Below are 24342 nucleotides of genomic sequence, written 5' to 3' on the forward strand. Positions count from 1 at the left end.
ATATTTAGTCTCCAACTAAAGATGCCACTTGCTTCTTCCTTTTCTAAGCCACAATCCAAGAGATCTACTCCCCACTGGAACCAGGAAGCCAGTCACTTGTCCATATCAGCCAACATATTTTTTTGCGATGTGACCTTTTTTTAAAAAAATAAAAATGAAAATGAAAAACCGCCGAGATCCCGCCATTTCCCTTGCCGGCTATGTGAAAGCGAGCTTTCCAGTTTTTGCTTTCCTGGCAAGTTCTCAGAATAAGTCTGAGCCACTTGGCTATTTGGGGGAGGAGGACGCTGAACTGACCGATCTGAAATAGCCTGGGTCAAAAAACGTCACTGGTGACCCCGAAAGCAGACTAGAGGAAATTAAGCAAGCCTTGTGTCAACGCTGCTAACATTGGATGTTTTTGCATTGACAACAGATGGAAATGTAGCCATCTTTTCCCCTTTCGCTTTTAGAGTTAGATGATGCTGGGAGGGGGAAGGGATGTGAACGAGAGTCCGGCTACACATAACAACACTAAACCTAGCAGGAGAATCAAGGTTATTGTAACCAGAGCTGATAAAGAATTGACCGAGCTGAAGAGGAAGCCCATGCTTCAAGCTAATTGGGGAATGTGATTTATGACTGTTAATTGGAGGAGGGAATTGTGCTTTGATACTAGGTGTCCCGGGGAGGGGAATTCAGTTTTTTGGTTTCGATTAGGTAAGTGCCGATATTATGCTACTCGAATAAAAGATCCTTTAAGGTAAACAATGCCTCAAAGTTCTTTTGAAGAGTTTCATCTGTCGGAACCATGACAGCTTGTTTTTGAGGATAGAGTTCGGCACTGCTGGGAGCGTCACGCACCAGTGGCAGAAAGCAATCTAAAGTAAGCAAGTCCCTACTGCGTCCCTTCCGTTGAGTTATGGAGCATCGGTAGGAAGAGGTGGTGGCTGGACGTGAATTTCAGCGGTCCACAACTGCTCGGCGACTCCAGTGTCTTATTTCTTCTTATACAGCGCAAAAGCCGCAGCTGCCACAGATGCCAGAACAAACCCGGCCAAAAGCAGCCAAAAATTATCTAAAGAACTTTCAACTTCAACCTTGGCTTTCTCATCTGGGAGACAAGGCCCAGCCTGGTTCTTGGCTTCGTTCTTTGGTTGACCGCCGGATGTTGAATCTGGGAAGGCCCGGGGAGACGGCCGCGAGGAGGCCACATCCAAAGGGACCCCCGTCAGATCCACACTTCGGTTCTCCTCCACTCGCACGTGGTGGCTCCTGAGGGACGTGTCTTCTTCATCAGGGTCCACCTCGGGTGGAAGAGAAGCATCGAGAGGCTCGCCCGCCCGGCTGCTTCCCCCAGCGGTGCTCGGGGTCAAATTGCCGGCTGAGGTGCTATTACTCACCAAAATGGGGTCGCTGCTGCTCACGCTCCCCAAAATGGAGTCGCTGTCGCTCATGCGTAATCTTTCCGATGAGCCAGAATACAACTTGCTGGCCTCTCCAGTGTCATCTAAGTGGAGTTTGCTGGGCTCTGAAGTATTTTCTGAAGACAGAACGCCTGGCTTGGAAGGCATATGGTCCTCACCACAGTTGCTGTAAAAGATGTGACTGTATCTCTGACAGTCCCGGATAGCTGAGGGCCGACTCTCCATCCCCTACAGGAAACAGAAAAAAGAGGTCAAATAAATGCCCCTGTTCATTGTCTAAGTCAGGGGTAGGCAACCTTGGCTCTTTTATGACTCAAGGACTTCAACTCCCAGAATTCCTGAGCCAGCCATGCTGAGGGGAAATGGAGGTTTCCAAGCTGAGCCATGCTGGCTCGGGAATTCTGGGAGTTGAGGTCCACGAGTCATAAAGCGGCCTAGGCCTAGGCCAGAGGTAGGCAACCTTGTCTCTTTTATGACTCGTGGACTTCAACTCCCAGAATTCCTGAGCCAGCATGGCTCAGCTTGGAAACCTCTCCATTTCCCCTCAGCATGGCTGGCTCAGGAATTCTGGGAGTTGAAGTCCACGAGTCATAAAAGAGCCAAGGTTGCCTACCTCTGGCCTAGACCTAGGCCGCTTTCTGACTCGTGGACTTCAACTCCCAGAATTCCTGAGCCAGCATAGCTCAGCTTGGAAACCTCTCCCTTTCCCTCAGCATGGCTGGCTCAGGAATTCTAGGAGTTGAAGTTCACGAGTCAGAAAGCGGCCTAGGCCTAGGCCAGAGGTAGGCAACCTTGGCTCTTTTATGACTGGTGGACTTCAACTCCCAGAATTCCTGAGCCGGCATGGGGGAAACTATGGCCCCTTCATGACTTGTGGACTTCAACTCCCAGAATACCTGAGCCAGCCATGCTGAGGGGAAAGGGAGAGATTTCCAAGCTGAGCCAGGCTGGTGCAGGAATTCTGGGAGTTGAAGTCCACCAGTCATAAAAGAGCCAAGGTTGCCTACCCCTGGTCTAGTGGTTAAAGTGCTGGTTTAGAAAGCAGGAGATGGGGAATTCTAGTCCCACCTTAGGCATGAGAGCCAGCTGGATGACTTTGGGCTAATCACCAGGAGATGGCGAGTCTTAATCCCATCTTAAGGTAGGAAAGCCAGCTGGGTGACTCTATGCCAGGGGTAGGCAACCTTGGCTCTTTTACGATTTGTGGACTTCAACTCCCAGAATTCCTGAGTCAACATGGCTGGTTCAGGAATTCTGGGGATTGAAGTCCACAAGTCATCGAAGAGCCAAGGTTGCCTACCCCTGCATTCTATGCCAATCACCAAAAGATGATGAGTTCTAGTCCCGCCTTAGGCATGAAAGCTGACTGGGTAGGCCAATCACCAGAAGATGGAGAGTTCTAGTCACACCTTAGGCATGAAAGCCGGCTGGGTGACTTTGGGCCTATCCCCAGGAGACTGTGAGTTCTAGCCCCACTTTAGCATGAAAGCCAGCTGGGTGACTTTGGGCCAATCACCAGTTGATCTGAGTTCTAGTTCTGCCTTAGGCATGAAAGACGGCTGGGTGACTTTGGGCCAATCTCTAAAAGGGATGGTGATTCTTAGTCCTGCCTTAGGTCTGAAAGCTGGCTGGGCTAACCACCAGGAGAAGCAAATTCTAGAAATCTTGTTTTGCTGCAATCACGGCAATCGTTAAGCTGGTTCAACTTTTGCCATTGACTTGGTCGATGGGAAGCTGGCTGAGAAGATTGCCCAGGACGATCACGTAACTCCGGGACGCTGCAACCGTCGCCAATACTTGCTGGTTGGCAAGTGTTCCAATTTTGACATGGCCATGAGGCTGTTGCCACAGGTACAAACGCAAACACCCCTTTCTCAGAGCTGTTGTAACTCTGAATCGTCGCTAAATCAATGTTTGTAAGTTGAGAACTACTTGTCGCTCCCTACATCCTGGTCTTGACCATCCTGCGGATGTCCCCTTGCTGTTCTCCTGGGGCACCGTCAGTGCCCCCTGCCCCCCGTTTCTTGCTCCCGAACCTACCTCCTGAGGCCGCCCTGCCACGGCACTGGGGACAGTGGTTTGTCCCCAAGATCTTTTCTCTTCCACGGGAAGTTTAACGTCATCTGAGGACCTCTCGCCTTCGGCTGAAAGCTCCACGCAAGGCTTCGGTGGCTTTGTTTCGACGGAAGAGGAAACGTTCAAAACTGAAGGCGGAAGACGAATTGGATGTTCGGACATAGGGCTGGGGACGGGGCGGCGAGGCTTAGCTCCCGTCTGAGTAAAGGATGGCTGGGCGCCGTTCGCTGGAGAGCTGCAAGATGAAGAATCCGTGAAGACTCGCGTCTGGTCTTCTGCTGACCTAGGGGAAGCTGCACAGAAACAACAGGGCGACACAATTTATTTACACACCAGTCACACACTACGTAATAATAATAATAATAATAATAATAATAGTAGTAGTAGTAGTAGTAGTAGTAGTAGTAGTAGTAGTAGTAGTAGTAGTAGAAAATGATAAAATTAAACTGCTCTGGGACTTCAGAATTCAAACAGACAAGCACCTGCAACATAACACCCCAGACTTAACAATTGTCGGTAAGAAAGACAAATAAAGTCTGGATAGTGGACGTGGCAGTGCCTGGAGAATAGACGAGAAAGAACTGGAGAAGATAACAAAATACAAAGACCTACAAATAGAAATAGAAAGACTGTAGCAAAAGCAAGCAAGGGTAGTACCAATAGTAATAGGCGCCTTGGGTGCAATCCCAAAACAACTGGAGCACCACTTGAACACCATCGGCATTGACAAATTCGCTATTAGTCAATTGCAAAAGGCGGCCTTACTAGGAACTGCTTCCATCCTGCGACGATATCTGTAATACCATCAAACATCCCCATCTGCCTATCCCAGGTCTTGGGTAAGGACTCGATAGGCAGACAAAATGCCAAATCCAATCTGAACATCTGGCTGACTGTGCAATGATCCATAATAATAATAATAATAATAATAATAATAATAATAATAATAATAATAATAATAATAATAAAGTTGGGAAGGATCTTGGAGGTCACAGCGATTGGCTTAACAACCCATGTCAAAACGGGTCGTAAGCGGAGGACTATACTGATGTTACAGCATTTTTAAAAAATATATTTTATTTTAGATTTAGGATTTAAGTCCACTGTGACTGGACGATGCCCTGGGGGTAGGAAGCCGTGTTACGAATCAAATGTCGGTTTGTTTGTCCCGGTGAAGAATATCTAGGGGCCAGAACTGAATTTTGGGTTATTTGGGCTCTCTGAGCTTGGTGATTTTTCCTGAAGACATTTTAGAATCAAACTAGGGAATGTCATCAGTGCTAGTAGGCAGAAGGGTTAGATCAGGAGTCTTCAAACTCAGACCTTTTATGACTTGTGGACTTCAACTCCCAGAATTCCTCAGCCAGCGTACCTGGCTAAGGAATTCTGGGAGTTGAAGTCCACAAGTCATAAAAGGGCCAAGTTTGAAGACCCCTGCTATAGACTTTAAGAGGAGTGGACTTCAACTCCCAGAATTCCTCAGCCAGCGTGCCTGGCTGAGCAATTCTGGGAGTTGAAGTCCACAAGTCATCAAAGGGCCGAGTTTAAAGACCCCTGGTCTATGTGAACCTCCCCTTTGGGGGTTCGCGCCCAGTTTTTCACCTGGCAGATTTTTCTCCTGTTTGTCCAGGTGACGGTCCACAACCAGCCGGTTTTCTTGCTTCCGATCTCCTCGGAGAACGTGGACCTGGCGTTCTTCCACCAAATCCTCTCTCTGATTGGCCAAAGGTAACAAGACACTATCGCTCGAATAATCATCCTCTTCGGGTTGATTACCAGAAGCGCCAGCGGGCAACGTTGAAACTGTCCCGCCATTGTCTGGGTGGTGCACGTTCCCAAAACGTCCGTTTTTCACCGTCACCGGGCGGTGTTGGCGCCCGTCCCACTTCTGCTCCACGGGACCCCCCGCAGCTGATGTTGAAGTGGTTGGGGGACGAAGCGGCCTCCTTCCCACGGGACCTTGGAACGGAAGAGACTGTTCTTCTGCAAGACATAGATCTTGAGACTCAGGGGCTCTGTCCCTTCCGGCAGTCGCTCCGATGTCAGATGCCGAATGGCCGTCGGAAGTCGAGGAAAAACCAGCCTCTCCTTTGTCTGCGCTCTGCAAAGGAGGAAGGGATGAATGCTAATTTAATTTTACAGATTGTGCGTGTGTCTGCGTGTGTGTTTATATATAATTTACGTTATATAAAAATATTGATACCGATATTGATATATATAAAAATATAAGAAAAAGGAACACCAGGATAAAAATAATATAAACAAGCCTGTGAGTAAAAAAAGTTACCTTGCTGAGCTTTCATCAGCCAAACTACTGACATCATCAGAGTTAGAATGCTAGCTGATTAGGGAGCTTGCCTATATACCAGTGGTTCTCAACCTTTTTAATGCCGTGAGCCCCAACCGGTCATAAGTCGAGGACTACTCAACTGGTGCAGCACCATTTGCAGAATGGGATTTTTGGTGGGCTCAGCAGGGCAGAGACAGCCTGGACAATTCCTATTAGCTTTTGAAAGCCAATAGAATTAGACTCTATTCAAGAGAGTCTATTCTATTGGCTTTCAAAAGCCAATAGAATAAAAGGGAGTAGCACAGCTAAGGAAAAGGGGGGAAAAAATGGAGGACTGCGTTGTTTGGCGACCCCCGTGAAATGGTCGTTCAACCCCAAATGGGGTCCCAACCCACAGGTTGAGAACCACTGGTTTAATATAAACAAGCCTGTGAGTAAAAAAGTTACCTTGCTGAGCTTTCATCAGCCAAACTACTGACGTCATCAGAGTTAGAATGCTAGCTAATTAGGGAGCTTGCCTATATACAGCTGCCTGTCTCCGCGCCCAGCTCCTCCAGCGCGTCATCAGCCCATTAGCTATGTTACTTTGCAATGTGTTAAATTGATTCTCATCCGGCAGCCTGTTGGTGGATCTGATGATTGTAGTTCCCTCTCCCTGATCCTGCAAAGAACAACTATTCAGATGTTCCTGCTTCATACCCCTCCTTTTTTTTTGTCTCTCCTTCCAAGCCGTTCGTCGTCTCCTCCCATAGCAGCTCCTGCCACCTCACCTGCAGCCCTGTCACTCCAGTCCTGCCAGTTGCTATCTCGTTGTGGTGTCACCCGGGCCCCCCTTCTCTTTTGCCAGTTCGCTGTCCTCTCTGGGGATCGCAGCTTCCCCATTTGTAGAGCCATTGTCTTGCTTTTGCACCGTATGGGATAGCGATCTACTCTGTGGATTACCATGTTGTTTCTCCCATCTTCTGAGCGTCTGGTATGCTGGTAGGAGGTCTATGTGCCGGGTGATGGAATCTATCTATCTATCTATCTATCTATCTATCTATCTATCTATCTATCTATCTATCTATCTATCTATCTATCTATCTCTATCTCTATATATCTATCTATCTATCTCTATTTTATCTGTCTCTCTCTCACTATCCATCTATCTATCAATCTATCTATCATCTATCTGTCTCTGTCTCTCTCTCACTATCTATCTATCTATCTATCTATCTATCTATCTATCTATCTCTATGTCTATGTCTCTCTCACTATCTATCTATCTATCTATCTATCTATCTATCTATCATCTATCTCTATCTCTATGTCTCTCTCTCACTATCTATCTATCTATCTATCTCTATCTCTCTCTCTCTCTCTCTCTCTATCTCTCTATCTATCATCTATCTATCATCTATCTCTATGTCTATGTCTCTCTCTCACTATCTATCTATCTATCTATCTATCTATCTATCTATCTATCTATCTATCTATCTATCTATCTCCTGGCTTTTAAACCGGGAGCCCGAAAAGCAAAGAGCAAGCTGGGGAGCAAACAAATGTACAAAATGAAGAAATAAATTACAATTAATATATATTAAATATAAAATGGTAAAATAAAATAAAAATAATAAAAATAAAATAAATGTATACATACCTCAGGATGTACAGCTGACTTGCTCTTTCCGGCTGGATGGCTGTTTTCTTGAACGGGAGTCCGGTAATCTCCGGTATCCTGGGGGGGCGGATTGGCAGGTGAAGCAGCCAGTTGTGAGGGAAAGATAGGACGGGCTTCGGGAATAAACACAGGAGACCTGGGAGGCGGAGCTGAAGGCCGATTGACAGCCACGGGTGCTGAAGCTGCTGGAGGGGTCCTTGGCGAGGCTGAGGGAGGACGTCGTTGCACGCAGAAGGACATTAAATGTGGAAGAGAGAGAGGGAAAGGATAGAGTGTCAGCCCTACTAGGCAGACCAGACAGGAAATTGCCACCAGATGACCTAATTCCACTTTACAGACAGTCCTCGACTTACAACCATTCCGTTTAGTGACCATTCGAAGTTACAACAGGAAAACTGAAAAACAAATTTGGCTTAGGATGGTTTTTCACACTTACGACCGTTGCAGCATCCTCATGGTCACATGATCAGAATTCGGCTGCTTAGGAATTGGCTCATATTTACGACGGTCGCAGTGTCCACGGGGGTCACTGATTCCCCTTTTGCGACCTCCTGACGAGCAAAGTCAACGGGGGGAGTCAAATTCGCTGAACGACCGTGTGACTAACTTAACATCTGCAGTGATTCGCTTAACAACGGTGGGAAGGCAGGCCGTAAAAAGGGGGCAAAACTCCCTTAACCGCTGTCTCATTTAGCCAAGAGAAATGTTGAGCTCAATTGTGATCGTTAAGCCGAGGACCATCTTGTACTGTAAAATTATCCAGCTCAGGGCTATGCTCCCTATCAGAGCGTGCACAATCTTAATTGCGCTGAGATAACCCAGGAGTAAACACAGTAAACAGTGGTTTGTATTAAATGGTGGTTTATCTTACACCGTCTACAATCTCAATACCCTGCTTGCTCTTAAGGAGACATAGAACCTGCTTGCTCTTAAAGAGACACAGACCCAGCTGGCTCTTAAAGAGACACAGATCCTTCTTGCTCTTAAAGTGACACAGACCCAGCTGGCTCTTAAAGGGCACAGACCCTGCTGAGTCATTCCCATCATTACATCTTACAGCTGGTTGGCTTTTAAATCATTACATTGACACTCCCTCTTATCTGACTGTAGCCTAGCTAGGTATATCTTGGTTCTGTCTCCCAAAACCTTTCCCACATACAAGCAGTCCCTAACTTACGACCATTCATTGAGCCCACAGCTAACCAAACTTGGCAACATTTGATACTTGTCGACTTCAACTCCCAGAGCCCCTCAGCAGGACCGGCTGAAGAATTCTGGAAGTTGAAGTCCGCAAGTCTTCAAAGTTGCCAGGTTTGGAGCCCCCCTGATTTAGCCATTGTTCAGTTAACCACGGCCTTGAAAAAAGGGACATGATTGGTTCTCGCCATTTATAGCCAGGGCAGCGTCTCCACGGTCACATGCTCCTAATTCAGGAGCTTGGCAACCCGCATCTCAGCATCCCAGGGTCACGTGATCCTCTTTTGCGACCTTCAAAGGGGGAAGGCAGGTTCACTTAACAGCCCATACGATTCACTTCACAAAACTCACTGATCCTCGAACGAGAGACTGTCTCTTAGGGAGAGAACCAACCTAAAACTAAGGAGAAATTTCCCGACAGTGAGAACAATTAACCAGCGGAACTGTCTGCCTCCAGAAGTTGTGGGTGCTCCAACACTGGAGGTGTTTAAGAAGAGATCGAACAACCCCGTCTGAAATGGTATAGGGCAGTGATGGCGAACCTTTTAGAGACCGAGTGCCCAAACTGTAACCCAAAACCCACTTATTTATCGTTGGGTGCCAGGTGGGCGTGGCCCCCTGGGTGGTCATGGCTGTGGTGGTCATGGCAGACTGGGTGGGTGTGGCCAAGGTGGGAGTGCGTGGAGAGGGACTCCTGTGAAGGCCAGGCAGGGTTGGGGGAGATCCAGGGGGTCTCTGGCAGGTGGGACGGTGGGCAGGCTAATCCTGCGGGGTGAGGCGAGGCAAAGCGAGGCACGGTGGGGGTCCCATTGTCGCAGGGCAAGGCAAGGCACCATCAGCCCCCACACACAGATGCCAGTGAGTACATGGGGGCTGACAGCATCCTTCAGTAGCCACAGCCTGCCGGCCCCTCAACCGGCGCACTCTGGGGCTCCGCAGCCCGCCACCAGCAGTTCAGAGAAGCCGCCTGAGCTGGATGGCTGGCCAACAGCTGAGGAAGCGATGCAGTGAGTCGCGCCCGGGAAAAGGAGAGCGTGAGAGGCCAGGAGGGATGGGACGGGGGGGGGAGAGAAACCAGCCGTGCTGGGATGCATCCGGCCACGTGGGACCTCGGTGAGTTAGCGGCCAGCTGATTGAAGAGGGACAGTTGCCATCTCCAGGGCATGGCGCGTGTGCCCACAGAGAGGGCTCTGAGTGCCGCCTCTGGCACACGTGCCATAGGTTCGCCACCACTGGTATAAGGTCTCCTGCCTGAGCAAGGGGCTGGACTAGAGGACCTCCAAGGTCCTTTCCCACCCTTTGCTATTCTTAACAACTGTGGCAAAAAAAACATATGATTGTAAAATGGGATTCAACTCACTTAACAACTGCCTCACTTAGCAACGGAAATTCTGCTCCCAACTGTGGTCGTAAGTCAAGGACTACCTGTATAGCAGGGTTGGCTACCGGAGAAGACAAATATTTTAGGCAGGGATGAACAAATCCATTCTACCCAAGCCCTTGCTTCTTTATTTGAGACCTCCAAATCCTTCCAGACCTTCTTTTTGAGGGGGGGCAGTTGGCTTGGGTGGAGGGGGGTGGTCCCAAGGATTGCAAAACCTCACAAAGCCCAGCTTTTCACCCCCCCCCCAGGAGCCCAATCCACCTGATTTGCAACAGAAGAAAAAAGCAGCTTACGGAGGAGGTTAGCGCGATACACGCTTTCCAGCTTGTCAGCCAAGTCGCCCATGTTCTGCTCACGGAGAGCCTCCACGAACTGCGGCACCCAGCCATCCCGGCAGCACAAGCATTGAAAGAAATCGAACGTGGTCATGTTGTTTCCCTCGTTGGTGCAGGTCGCTCGGATCTTTTGCTATGAAAGAGAAAGAACAAAAGGTAAGATCGGGATAGGTTCCTCCCATCCAGTCGTACCGTCTCCGCTTCTTCACTGAGGGAGCCGGCGTTAGTCCGAAGACACTTCCGTGGGTCGTATCGTCGACACGACGGTGCGCCGAGACTCGCAGAAGGCCGTTACCTTCCCAATGAAGTGGCACCTATTTGTCTACTCGCATTCGCATGCTGTTATGATTCCTTGTCAGCCTGTGTTCCTGGTAATTGAGTCTGGGGAATCAGAGGAGGAGGAGGGGCCTGGAGAGCCATCAGAGTCGGAGGGAGGCTCTGATGAGCTGCAGGACATACAAACTAATGAAGAGGCTGGTCCTTCCACTCGTGATCAAGCTGAGAGCCAGCTGTGCTGGGAAGCTGAGTCGGATTCGGAGGAAGCACAGCTGGAAGCCCTCAGAGACGCTCATAAACGTAAGCATGTCACACGAGTAGGACAGAGGGAGGCAAATGGGGCGACTCCAGGGGAAGAGGAGAAAGCAATGAGAAGCCACGCCTTGGGGGCCCCGTTAACAAAAAGGGAATGTGTGGGCAGGTCTGGCTGCTGGAGGCAACGGTTTGCAAAGAACTTCAGTGTCAAGAGATCATGGTCTGTCTGTTTTGCCTGTGAGTTATTGCCTGTTTGACTCGTACTCCGTTTTGCTTTTGGACAAGGTCTCCCGTTGGAAAAGTGTTCTGTTGCTTTGGTTTTTCTGGGACAGTTATCAGGTCTGTAACTCAAATAAAAAGGGTTTATTTTCCAGTCTACTGTTAAAAGAGGGGTTGTCTTTGTGAAGTAACAAGGACGTACGTAGGCTGGGACAGAACACATGCTTTCGAACAGCTAGGTGGACAGGTGCTAGGGCAAATACCGGTGGTCTCGACTTAAAAAACAGTTCATATACTGGGAAATCGAAACTGGGTCGGGTACCGGGACCAAAATTTTATTCTTCCAAGCTTTCTGACTCATGCTGGGAATTTCCCTCTACTGGAATATGTGCTTTGGGCTGTTCAGACTCGTGTTTATGTATGCGCGGGTTTGTTTACTGACTGTTCAAAGTTAAAATGGCACTGAAAAAAGTGTGGACTCAGTGTGTTGTGTGATGGCTATCAAGTTGGCGGGGTTTTTTTGTGTTCTTTCATTTAGTGAGCTTGCAAAACGCAATAAAATTAAAGTAATGGTGGCAAAGAGTTGACCGGTCGCCCAGAAAGCGATGTAAAATAGTGTTATTAAGTGAACAAGGCTACAGTTATAAAGAAATTAGAAGAAAAATGGGTGGAAACTTAACCAAAGGTGGCATTTTAATAATAATAATAAAGTTGGAAGGGACCTTGGAGATCATCTAGTCCAACCCTCTGCTCAGGCAGGAAACCCTATACCATTTCAGATAAATGGCTACCCAGTCTCTTATTGAAAATTTCCAGTGTTGGAGCAGTCACCGCTTCTGGAGGCAGGTGGTTCCACTGGTTAATTGTTTTCACTGTCAGGAAGTTTCTCCTTAGTTCTAGGTTGCTTCTCTCCTTGGTTAGTTTCCCTCCCTTGCTTCTTGTCCTGCCTTCAGGCGCTTTGGAGAATAGCTTGACTCCCTCTTCTTTGGGGTAGCCCCACACTGTACACTTTTCCCAAAAGATTTCCACAATTTTGGCCACTACTGTACGTAAGCTATCAATATCAAAAACTCAAAAAATCTTGACCAGCGGCACTAATTTTTTACACAAGGGATCCTGAGTTGAAAACAATCCTGTAATTACCCTGTCTGTCTCCGTCAAACAACGCAAGTGGATCATTTGGCTGAATCGGACGCGATGGAACATGGCTAGATTGCGGTATACATATTTCTTCACCTCGTCTTCAGCAAATCCGCTTCCCCGGACAGACATCTTGAGTTAGTAACTAGGAAAAAGAACAGTAATAGCTTAATTTAAGATGACAGGCAGTTCTCGACTTACAACAGTTCATTTAGTGATAGATTCAAAGTTACAACAGCACTGAAAAAAGTGACTTGTGACTATCACACTTGCAACCGTTGCCAGCATCCCCGTGGACATATAATCAAAAGTCAGGCCCTTGGCAACTGACTCATATTTATGACGGTCGCAGTGTCCCGGGGTCACATGATCTGCTTTTGCGACCTTCCGACAAGCAAAGTTAATGGGCAAACCAGATTCAACTGAAATAATGCATCCTGGTTAGAATGTGTTTGTCCCCAGGCAGAATAATATTACACACCGTTTCAATATTACTGACATTAAAAAAAAAATTAAATAGAGGCTAGGATTTTTCAGGATGCAGGAGAAAAAGCCTTCGACAAGTGGAATGGCTTTTAAGAAAATTGGCTGCAGTTCACGTTTTCTGGCAAGGATTCCTCAATTTATTTTTAGTGGTCTTAGAACCCGGAATTAAATTAGCAAAGCAAGAACATAAATTGAAATAATTTGCTGGTGACACTGTGCTCACAATTATTCAGCCAAAGATCCGGAACTGATAGCAGTTTTTCCAATTAACAAACTTTTCAAAAAAATCAGATTTATCTCCAAGAAAGCAAAAACGATTGAACTGAAAAAAAAATTTGACTTGTTTAGATCTATTTTTTTCTTTCAAATTTGGCGGCTTTAAGGCATGTGGACTCAGCTCCCAGAATTCCCTAGCCTGGGAGTTGAAGTCCACACATCTTAATAGTTATCTGGTTTCAGAAACACTTGTTTAAGATTGAAAAGCAGAGAAGTATGTTGCGGTATGGAAAAAAATGGATAGATTTTATACAACATAAGTTGGATATAAAAAAATATTACTTAGTTTTTTAACAATTTATATTTAAAATGGAATGTTTTGTTTTTTTTTCTTTTTTTGTTCTTTTTTCCTTTTTTTAAATTCTTTTCCTTTCTAAACATTTATTTTTTGTATTCATGTTTTTTTTATATATATATACTATTGTTAATTATTTTATAATTTTTCTAATTAATGTATTTAGATTTCTAACTAATGTTAGATTCATTTATGGTTTATATCTTTTTTAAGATTTTTTGATGAAATTTTAATTAAGCCTATATTCAGCTCTGGGAAGGTCGGGGGAGGGAATGGGAGGGTTGGGGAGGTTGGGGGGAAGATTGTTTTGTTTTTGTAAAATTTCAAAAATTTAATAAAAATTATCTTTGAAAAAAAAAAGATTGAAAAGCTAAATGTCTCTTGGCTGGGAAGAATTCAATTATTAAAAACAAGCATCCTATCAAGAATTTTCTTTTTTGAATGATTCTAGTGCAGATAGACAAATAGATGAGCGGCATAAACAAATATTAAAATACGTACACACCTGTAAAGAAATATAATAAAAGCTTAGCAGAAAATGGGTGCAAAAAAGGATATTTAAAGGTTGAAGTCCTTGACTTACGACAACAATGGAGCCCAATATGTCTGTTGCTAAGCGAGACAGTTGTTAAGTGAGTTTTGCCCCATTTTACCACCTTCGCAGGGACACTGCGATGATCATAAATACGAACCGGTTGCCATGGGGATGCTGCCACGGTCATTAAGTGTGAAAACTGATCGTGAAGTCACTTTTTTCAACGCTCTTTCTAATTTTGAGCATTCTCTGAACGAATGGCCGCTAAGTCTAAGACTGTATTTGAAATATAAAATGCTTTTTAATGCTGGGTGCTCTTTGTCAGTTATAAGTCTTTGCAGCATTCTCTTTCCATTAAATAATGTTATTATCTTTCTTGTGCAATGAAAAAGTCACAACTGCTTTCAGAAACCGATAAGGACTTGGCACTTCCTAAGAAAGGCGTTTGATGGTCATTCAACTGCCACTTTTAAAAGGGCATTCGGTTGCAGGCTGTTTGCACACTTGTGTTGCCAACATACAAACAGCAGCCGGCAAAGATGCCATTTTGCAAAGCTAACTGTCCCTTCCTTGGTATCTCCTCGGTGGACTCCCAGTTCTTGAGATTATCTGAGCTGCCCATAAACCTGCTGGCACAGGGCTCTCCAACTTGGATAACTTTTAAGACTTGTGGACTTCAATTCCCAGAATTCCTCAGCCACCCATACCACTGAAGCCTGGGAGTTGAAGTCCACGAGTCTTGAAAGTTGCCAAGGTTGGAGAACTCTGTGGGTAGCAGACCTCCCGCCATTTACCTCCGTGTAGGCCAATGTTTCCACATAAAACACTAAAGATTAACTTCCAGAAAGTTTGAGAAAGAGAACAAGGTGGACTAGCGGCTCCAAATTTCAAATTTGTTAGTGCTTAATACGGGTCTCCATTATGGATCAGTTTACTTCAGGGGTAGTCAATCTTGGTTCTTTTATGACTCCTGGACTTCAACTCCCAGAATTCCTGGGCCAGCCATGCTGAGGGGAAAGGGCGGTTTTCAAGCTGAGCCCTGCTGGCTCAGGAATTCTGGGAGTTGAAGTCCATGAGTCAGAAAGCAGCCTAGGCCTAGGCCAGAGTAGGCAACCTTGGCTCTTTTATGACTCGTGGACTTCAACTCCCAGAATTCCTGAGCCAGCCATGCTGAGGGGAAAGGGAGAGGTTTCCAAGCTGAGCCATGCTGGCTCAGGAATTCTGGGAGTTGAAGTCCACGAGTCATAAAAGAGCCAAGGTTGACTACCCCTGGTTTACTTCAACCAGAGCAGGACTTCTAAACAATAGGCAGAAAGATCGTTGGGCTGAGGCAAAGAGGAAAAAAAAGTTTATTAAGAAGTCATAAGAGAGCCAGTTTGGCTTAGTGGTTAAGGCTGCAGGCTGGAAAATGGGAGACAGTGAGTTCTAGTTCTGCCTTTGGAACAAAAGGTGGCTGGGTGACTTTGGGCCAATCACCAGGAGACTATGAATTCTAGTCCCGCCTTAGGCATGAAAGCCAGCTGGCTGACTTTGGGCCTGTCACCAGAAATGGTGAGTTCTAGTTCTGCCTTAGGCATGAAAGCCGGCTGGGTGACTTTGGGCCAATCACCAGGAGACAGTGAGTTCTAGTCCCGCATTAAGCATGAAAGCGGGCTGGGTGACTTTGGGCCAATCACCAGGAGACTATGAATTCTAGTCCCGCCTTAGGCATGAAAGCCAGCTGGGTGACTTTGGGCCAATCACCAGGAGACTGTGAATTCTAGTCCCACCTTAGGTATGAAAGCTGGCTGGGTGACTTTGGGCCTATCACTAGGAGACGGTAAGTTCTAGTCCCACCTCAGACATGAAAGCCTACTGGGTGATTTGGGGGCCAATCCACCAGGAGACGATGAGTTCTAGTCCTGCCTTAGGCACGGAAACTAGCTGAACCACTAGGTCAATCATTCTCGCTCTGCCCAACCCACTTTACAGTGGGGAAAATAAGAGGAAGAAGCGATATTCTGCTGCCTTGTTTTTTTAATAAAAACAATTCAGAAAGGCGGGACGTAAACTAAATAAATAAACGGATGTTATGCTGAATGTCTGGGACAATCACACAGAAAGATTAAGTGCAGATTTTTCTCCCGTTACATGATTATTAAATGTCTATTTTCATGATTATTAAATGTCTATTTTCATGACGTGGAAAATAATCAGGAATGCTCTCTCACTGGAAAGTTAATAAGCTCATTCAGGACAGAAGATTTATTTGTAACAAGACAAAGATAAAATCTGCCGAGACTCTCTTGGGTTTATTTACTTTGGTTTACCTACCTCATGGAGAGACATGACTGCATTTCCAAATCTCATAACACACAAATTCCAACGTCTTATTTATAAAATGTTGGGGAAATACAATTTAGAACAGGGGTCTTCAAACTTGGCCCTTTTAGGACTTGTGGACTTCAACGCCCAGAATTCCTCAGCCAGCTTGCCTGGCTGAGGAATTCTGGGAATTGAAGTCACAAGTCATCAAAGGCCCAAGTTTGAAGACCCCTGATATAGACTTTAAGAGGAGTGGACTTCAACTCCCAGAATTCCTCAGGGGAATTCCCCCGGAATTCTCCTCTCCTTTGAGAGAAAATTGCAAAAGCAAATTCTTTTGGAGCTACGTCAACAATTTGTTAAGAACCTTGCTGGAATCCCAGCATCAGTGGATCTCACAACAACTTCAGCAGGTATCAAAATAGAAGGGGGGGAGGAGGAAGGAGAGAGAGAAAGAGAGATAAGAGAGAAAAAGAGAAAGAAAGAATGAGAGAAAAGGACAATGAAAGAGGCAGTGACGGAGATGAGAAAAAAGAAAGAAGAGAGAAGAGCGAAGGAGAAAGAAAGAACAAAAGAGAAGAGAAAGAACGAAAGGAAAGGAAGGGAGAAGGGAGAAGAAAGGAAAGGAAGAGGGAAGGGAAAGGTTATTGTTACTGGGAAAACAGAAAGAACAAAAGGAAAGAAAAGGAAAGGAGAGGAGAGGGGAGGGGAGGAAAGGAAGAGGGAAGAGAAAGGAAAGGAAGAGGGAAGAGAAAAAAAGAGAAGGAAAGAAAGAGGGAAAGGAAAGGAAGAGGGAAAGGAAAGGAAAGGAAGAGAGAAGGGAGAAGAAAGGAAAGGAAAGGAAGAGGGAAGAGAAAGGAAAGGAAGAGAGAAGGGAGAAGAAAGGAAAGGAAGAGGGAAGAGAAAGGAAAGGAAGAGAGAAGGGAGAAGAAAGGAAAGGAAGAGGGAAGAGAAAGGAAAGGAAAGGAAAGGAAGAGAGAAGGGAGAAGAAAGGAAAGGAAGAGGGAAGAGAAAGGAAAGGAAAGGAAGAGAGAAGGGAGAAGAAAGGAAAGGAAGAGGGAAGAGAAAGGAAAGGAAAGGAAGAGAGAAGGGAGAAGAAAGGAAAGGAAGAGGGAAGAGAAAGGAAAGGAAAGGAAGAGAGAAGGGAGAAGAAAGGAAAGGAAGAGGGAAGAGAAAGGAAAGGAAAGGAAGAGAGAAAGGGAGAAGAAAGGAAAGGAAGAGGGAAGAGAAAGGAAAGGAAAGGAAGAGAGAAGGGAGAAGAAAGGAAAGGAAGAGGGAAGAGAAAGGAAAGGAAAGGAAGAGAGAAGGGAGAAGAAAGGAAAGGAAAGGAAGAGGAAAGAGAAAGGAAAGGAAAGGAAGAGAGAAGGGAGAAGAAAGGAAAGGAAGAGGGAAGGGAAGGGAAAGGTTATCGTTACTGGGAAAACAGAAAGAACAAAAGGAAAGGAAAGGAAAGGAAAAGAAAAGAAAGGGTTACTGGGAAAACAGAAGGGGGGAAGAACTATTGGGTACCTCCACCAGCTTTGTGTTGCTTATTTTAAAAAGTAATAAAGGCAAGATAGTATCTCCTCAATATTTTTTTTCAGAAAAATCATTTGAGCTTGAAATTCTGGGATTTGGGTTTTTTTCCCTTTTTTAAAAAAAACCCTGATCTCCAGATTGATGGGGGGGGGGGGGAGGAACTGAACTTCAGGCAGCCAATTTCTAGACCAGGGGTGTCAAACTCAATTTCATTGAGGGCCGCATCAGCATTGCAGTTGCCCTGGGGGGGGGGGGGTTGGCCAAGGCGGGTGTGGCCTACTGGGTGGGCGTGGCTGGAGTGGGTGTGGCCTACTGGGTGGGCGTGGCCAGCTCTACATCGTTCGCATCAAGGGGGCCTGTGGGGGCCTGGGCAGGAGTGGGACAGATCTGGGGGTCTCTGGCAGAAGGGGGTTTGGACCGGGGCAGAGCCCATCAAGCCGGATAGGTGAAGCAGGCGAGGGCCATTTGCTGGCCACTTCCAGGCGATGGTGCATTTCTTCATTCCTCACAAAGGGGGACCCCTCCCCAGCATGCACCCAGGGGACGGGGGGCGACGCGGCAGGGGCTGGTTCCTCGCTGTTTCCAGACGGCCTTGTGGAGCTAAGACTGAACGCTTTTCAGCATAGATGGCCACCACAAAATTGTACATTGGCTCCCGGCCGGCCTGGGCCAGGGCCAAGGCAGCAGGGGCCGTTCCCTCACTGTTTCCAGGATGGCTTCACGGGCCACATGAAACCACTTCACGGGCCGCATCCGTCCCCCCGGACTTGTGTTTGACATGTCTGGTCTAGATTTTTGAGCAGCTCTGGAAACTGTTGCCTCCTCCACCTTCTCCTCTTCCTCTTTTCCTCCTCTGGGCGTTTGCAAACCTCGTGTTTCCTTTTTGGGAAGACCTTGACCGCTAACAGCAAGCAGCAAAGAAAAAAAAAAACCAAGCCAATTTCTCTCCAGCTCATTTCAGGGACTTTCCTGGCCTTCGGTCCTTTCAGCAAAAGAGCCCCCCCCCCCAAAAAAAACAAGCCAGGATGGTTTTCCCTGCTGCAATCCTGGTTAAAGTGCAAACTTGCAATAATAATAATAATAATAATGCGATGATCCATCATCATCATCAATAAATAAACCCAAACGCTTCTCGTTAACAACGGAAGCCTTTCTTTTTTCTTTTTTTTTTTTTTTGCAGCTTTTAAACCTAGATCGGTGGGAAATAAAACGACGGCGGTGGGGGGGGGGGAGAGAGCGGGGGAGGACTTTCCAAGTCCGGAAGTTCAGCCTCTAAGCCAGCAAAATCAGGGCCGATTTCCAGATGACGATTAAGAGTTGGTCCACCAGTGCAAAATAAATAAATAAATAAATCCCTCTCTTTGCAAAACAGAAAAAAAAAGGACCGTTCCGACAACGGATCGGTTACGTAGACTCGAGTCCTGCATTTCTGCAGGGTTTGGGGTTCCCCCCCCCCCAGTCTCTGCCTCCGCTCGTGTGATTCACACGTGACGGCCTCGCCTCCAGCCAGGCGCGGAGAGAGAGCCCGCGGCAACTGGGCGGCTGGCGCGTTTTAATGAACCCGCGTTAACTGAAACGCACCCTAGCTGGTCGAGGGCTAACACTCGCGCGCCTGATCGTGTGAACGCCCCCCCCTTTAACCTCCCTTTGCTTCTTCTTCTTCTTCCCCCGCCTCCCCCCCCCCAAACTCCCGGGTCACTTTTGCAAAGTTCACACGCGACCGTGCTGCACCCGTTTTGCAGGCGCCACGGGGGACGCCGAGCAAGAACAACTAGGAGGGGGCGAGGAAGGAAAAGCGGGGTTATTCCGGGGTAAACCCTTCTGCGACCTTTTTTTTTTGCAAGCGGTGGAGGGCGGGTGGCTGCCGCTGGATGCGCGACTTTCCCCCTTCTCCGGGTCTCTGGCCCCCTTGTTTTTACCTGCTCCGGAGGCCTCGGGGGAGATTCTAGTCGGACTAGGCCGGCGGCTGCAAACGGCGGAAAGTCTGCCTTTTCCAGGGGAAGGTTCTCAGCCCGCCCCCTGCCCGCCTCCCATTGGCTACGGCGTTTCCGCTCGGCCCGTTTGGAACGTTGGGTTACCAATGGCCAGGAGGCGAGGAGAGGGAGGGAGGGAGGGAGAGAGAGAGAGAGAGAGAGAAGAGGAAAGAGGGAGAGGTTGGAAGGGAAGAGGGAGGGAGAGGGAAGGGGAGAGAAAAAGGGAGGGAGAGGAAGGAGAAAGGGGGAAGGGAGAGAGAGGGATGAAGATAAGGGGAGGGGAAGAGGGAGAGAAGGAGAGAGAGAAGGGGAGGGTGGAAGTAGGAAGGGGCGAGGGAGAGAGGGATGGAGGTAAGGGGAGAGGGAGAGAAGGAGGGGAGAGGGAGGAGGAGAGAGAAGGGGAGGGTGGAAGTAGGAAGGGGCGAGGGAGAGAGGGATGGAGGTAAGGGGAGAGGGAGAGAAGGAGGGGAGAGGGAGGAGGAGAGAGAAGGGGAGGGTGGAAGTAGGAAGGGGCGAGGGAGAGAGGGATGGAGGAAAGGGGAGAGGGAGAGAAAGAGGAGGGGAGAGAAGGAGGGGAGACGGGGAGAGGGAAGAGGAGAGAAAAGGAGAGAAAGAGAAGGGGTGGAAGTAGGAAGGGGCAAGGGAGAGAGGGATGGAGGTAATGGGAGAGGGAGAGAAGGAGGGGAGACGGGGAGAGGGAAGAGGAGAGAAAAGGAGAGAAAGAGAAGGGGTGGAAGTAGGAAGGGGCAAGGGAGAGAGGGATGGAGGTAACGGGAGAGGGAGAGGAGGAGGGGAGAGAAGGAGGGGAGACGGGGAGAGGGAGGAGGAGAGAGAGAAGGAGAGAAAGAAGGGGAGGGTGGAAGTAGGAAGGGGCGAGGGAGAGAGGGATGGAGGTAAGGGGAGAGGGAGAGAAGGAGGGGAGAGGGAGGAGGAGAGAGAAGGGGAGGGTGGAAGTAGGAAGGGGCGAGGGAGAGAGGGATGGAGGTAAGGGGAGAGGGAGAGAAAGAGGAGGGAGAGAGGGATGGAGGTAAGGGGAGAGGGAGAGAAAGAGGAGGGGAGAGAAGGAGGGGAGACGGGGAGAGGGAAGAGGAGAGAAAAGGAGAGAAAGAGAAGGGGTGGAAGTAGGAAGGGGCAAGGGAGAGAGGGATGGAGGTAATGGGAGAGGGAGAGAAGGAGGGGAGACGGGGAGAGGGAAGAGAGAAAAGGAGAGAAAGAGAAGGGGTGGAAGTAGGAAGGGGCAAGGGAGAGAGGGATGGAGGTAACGGGAGAGGGAGAGGAGGAGGGGAGAGAAGGAGGGGAGACGGGGAGAGGGAGGAGGAGAGAGAAGGAGAGAAAGAAGGGGAGGGTGGAAGTAGGAAGGGGCAAGGGAGAGAGGGATGGAGGTAAGGGGAGACGGGGAGAGGGAGGTGGAAGGGAGAGAGAAGGGGAGAAAGAGAAGGGGAAGGTGGAAGTAGGAAGGGAGGAGTCTCTCTCCCTCCCCCCACCTCACAGGGTTGTTGTGGGGAAAAGAGAAGGAGGAAGGTGTGTTGGATATCTTCACCGTCTTGAATTATTTGTAAAAACAATAAGGGCAGGATATAAGTCAATAAAAAACAATTTCATATTCCCAAATGGCACAAAGGGAGATCCCATGGATATTTCCTTCGTCTGAAAATAGCACCATCCTTCTGGATCCTTTTTGAAATCATGGAACGGAGTTGGATCTTCGTTGATCTTTTGTTCTGGGCTTCAGTTAAACCACAACTTCCTTTGCTTCGATCCATTGATTGAGTGGCATCCAGTCAGCTTTGATTCTTGGCCGCCACAAAGATTTTCTCCACGAAGATCCGTCCTTAAGCTGCACCACACCTGGAATGCGGCAACCAATTTTGGTCACTATACCACAAAAAAGATGTTGAGAGTTTGGAAAAAATTCAGAGAAGAGCAACTAAGAGGATCCAAGGCCTAGAGACAAAAACATACGAAGAACGGCTACGGGACTTGGGTTTGGCTGATCTAAAGAAAAGAAGAAATAGGGAAAACATGATAGCAGTGTTCCAGTATCTGAGGGGCTGCCCCAAAGAAGACAGAGTCAAGCTATTCTCCAAAGGGCCTGAAGGCAGGATGAGAAGCAATGGATACAAACTGATCAAAGAGAGAAGCAATCTGTAGTTAACTTCCTAACAGCGAGGACAATTAACCAATGGAACAGCTTGGCTTCAGAAATTGTGGGTGCTCCATCACTGGAAGTTTTTAACAAGAGACTAGACCAGTGGTTCTCAACCTTTTTAATGCCACGACCCCCAACCGGTCGTAAGTCGAGGACTACTCAACCGGTCGTAAGTCGAGGACTACTCAACTGGTGCAGCACCGTTTGCAGAATGGGACTTTTGGCGGTCTCAGCAGGGCAGAGACAGCCTGGACAATTCCTATTGGCTTTCGAAAGCCAATAGAATGAGACTCTATTCAAGAGAGTCTATTCTATTGGCTTTCCAAAGCCAATAGAATAAAAGGGAGTAGCACAGCTAAGGAAAAAGGGGAAAAAATGGCAGACTGCGTTGTTTGGCGACCCCCGTGAAATGGCCGTTTGACCCCAAATGGGGTCCCGACCCACAGGTTGAGAACTACTGGACTAGACAGTCACGTGTCTGAAAATGGTATAGGTTCTCCTGCTTGAGCAGGGGGCTGGACTAGAAGACCTCCAAGGTCCCTTCTAGCTGTATTCTATTCTATCCTGAACTTCCCTCATTGCTCATGTAAACCAAGTCCATCCACGCTGATTGTCCTCCTCTTCTCTTTCCTTCCACCTTTTGCAGCCTTAGAGTCTTGACCATCCAGTCTCCAGTCTGTGGCTTGATTTAATTTGGAATTGCACCCAAATTTGCCTCAGGTCCTCAAGAGGGATGAAAGATTAACTCCATGGAAACTTAAAAAGACACCCTACACAAGGAACTGCCATGCTACTCCATATGTGCCTGTAATTCTTCATTGCGTCACTAGATGGCACAACAGGGTCAAAACATTCTGAATTTTTCTCCAGAGGAAATGAATCTTCCATCAAGGGTCTTCAAACTTGGTTCTTTTATGACTCGTGGACTTTAACTCCCAGAATTCCTCAGCCAGGCATGCTGGCTGAGGAATTCTGGGAGTTGAAATCTACTCCTCTTAAAGTCTATATCAGGGGTCTTCAAACTTGGCCCTTTGATGACTTGTGGACTGCAACTCCCAGAATTCCTCAGCCAAGCACGCTGGCTGAGGAATTCTGGGAATTGAAGTCCACAAGTCATTAAAGGGCCAGATTTGAAGACCCCTGATCTCCAAGCTAGTTGTCGACTTAAACAGCAGTTCATTTAGTGACCATTCAAAGTTACAACAGCACAGAAAAAAAGGGACTCAGGACCATTTGTCACACTTATGACCTATAGTCATGTGATCAACATTCAGATGCTTGGCGACTGACTCATATTTATGACGGTTTGCAGTGTCCCGGGATCACGCTATCCCCTTTTACGACCTTCTGAGAAGCAAAATTGATGGGAGAAGCCAGATTCACTTAACAACCGTATTCCTCACTTAACGACTGCAGTGATTCACTTAACAACCGTAGCAAGAGAGGTCGTAAAACGGGGCAGGACTCTCTTAACAAATGTCTTATTTAGCAACAGAAATTTTGGGCTCCCTTGTGGTCCTAAGTTGAGGACTACCTGTAAAGGCGGGATAGAAAAATAAATGTGTTTCACTTTTTTATTTTTTGGCTTTTTGTATTATATTGTGTAAAGTCACCCCCCCCCAGAGAAGGAAATATTAAAAGGGCAGAAAAATATATTTCCTCAAAGGATCTTAAAGAAGCAGAAAAGCATGCCCAGTTTTTCTTAATAGCCCCAGGTCTCTCTCCCACAAGCAGAAACCAGCTCTGTATAAATGCAGGTGAAAACCATTCAGGAAGCTTGAAGCTAGAAGATTAAGAAGACAAAGACACCAAAAATCTACACACCCCACCCAAACTCTAAGACAGGACATAATAGGATTAACCCCCAGATACCAAAGGGCACACTCAGACTCAGGTCAAAGTTCATGCCACAGGAACAACTCCAAACAGAAGGCTCCAGAGGGTATAAAAACCCACTCCCTACATGTGCTCTCTCTTCCTTTCTTCCAGAGCCATCTCTCCGTCTGGCTCTCCTCTCCAAAAAACTGCAACCTTCTTTCTAAAGCAGTCGCCATGTTGTTTATTCCCAGCTTGGACTGAACCATGATGAAGACTTTTCCTTCAACAATATGTTGCATATAAACTTTACGCTGATACGTGAGCCTGGTCACTATTAATGGGGGGGGGGAGAAAATAAATTGAGAAGAGCAGGAGATGATCGGAAGAAACACGCATTTTGCTGAGCTCCTGAAAACATTAATGCTGGTGTTAGAAGTAAGTCTTCATCCTGGTTTATCTAAGCCGGAATAAATAAGCAACATGGCGACTGCTTTGGGAAGAAGGCTGCAGTTTATTGAAGAAGCAGAAAGATGGTCCTTGCAAGAAAGAGCAGAGGAGAGGAAAGAGCAGTTGAGCACAGGGGCAGTAGGTTTTTATACCCCCTCTAGCCTTGTTTGGAATAGTTTCCTGTTCCTGTGGCATGAACCTTGAGGCTATTTCTGAGTGTTTTTCTAAGCCTTGATATCTGTGGTTTAATCCTATTATCATATCCTGCTTCCCAGGTGATGGAGCTAATGACTCCTAGAGTTT

At 47.3% G+C, this 24342-nt stretch overlaps 1 protein-coding gene across 1 annotated transcript; it reads right to left on the reverse strand.

The window, feature by feature from the left end:
* Positions 1 to 672: 672 nt before the first annotated feature.
* Positions 673 to 19684, reverse strand: MAVS (mitochondrial antiviral signaling protein). The gene is made up of 7 exons (XM_039368407.1): positions 19572 to 19684; positions 12242 to 12383; positions 10307 to 10481; positions 7412 to 7638; positions 5085 to 5583; positions 3447 to 3775; positions 673 to 1634 (listed from the first exon to the last, which is right to left on the reverse strand). The coding sequence occupies exons 2-7, from the start codon at positions 12368 to 12370 to the stop codon at positions 978 to 980; spliced, it is 2016 nt and encodes a 671-aa protein (XP_039224341.1). The 5' UTR covers positions 12371 to 12383; positions 19572 to 19684; the 3' UTR covers positions 673 to 977.
* Between the last annotated feature and the right edge of the window lie 4658 nt (positions 19685 to 24342).

The sequence above is a fragment of the Crotalus tigris genome, unplaced genomic scaffold, assembly GCF_016545835.1.
Source record: "Crotalus tigris isolate CLP2741 ecotype Arizona unplaced genomic scaffold, ASM1654583v1 scf7180000020772.518028, whole genome shotgun sequence".
NCBI lineage: Eukaryota > Metazoa > Chordata > Lepidosauria > Squamata > Viperidae > Crotalus > Crotalus tigris.

Excerpts from the sequence above, each read along its gene's own strand:
- MAVS (XM_039368407.1), bottom strand. The coding sequence starts at position 12,370 with ATGTCTGTCCGGGGAAGCGGATTTGCTGAAGACGAGGTGAAGAAATAT. Across the intron at positions 10,482-12,241 it reads GTTTGACGGAGACAGACAGG|CAAAAGATCCGAGCGACCTG; the intron begins GTAATTACAGGA and ends TCTCTTTCATAG. Across the intron at positions 1,635-3,446 it reads TGGCAGGGCGGCCTCAGGAG|GGGATGGAGAGTCGGCCCTC; the intron begins GTAGGTTCGGGA and ends TGTTTCCTGTAG.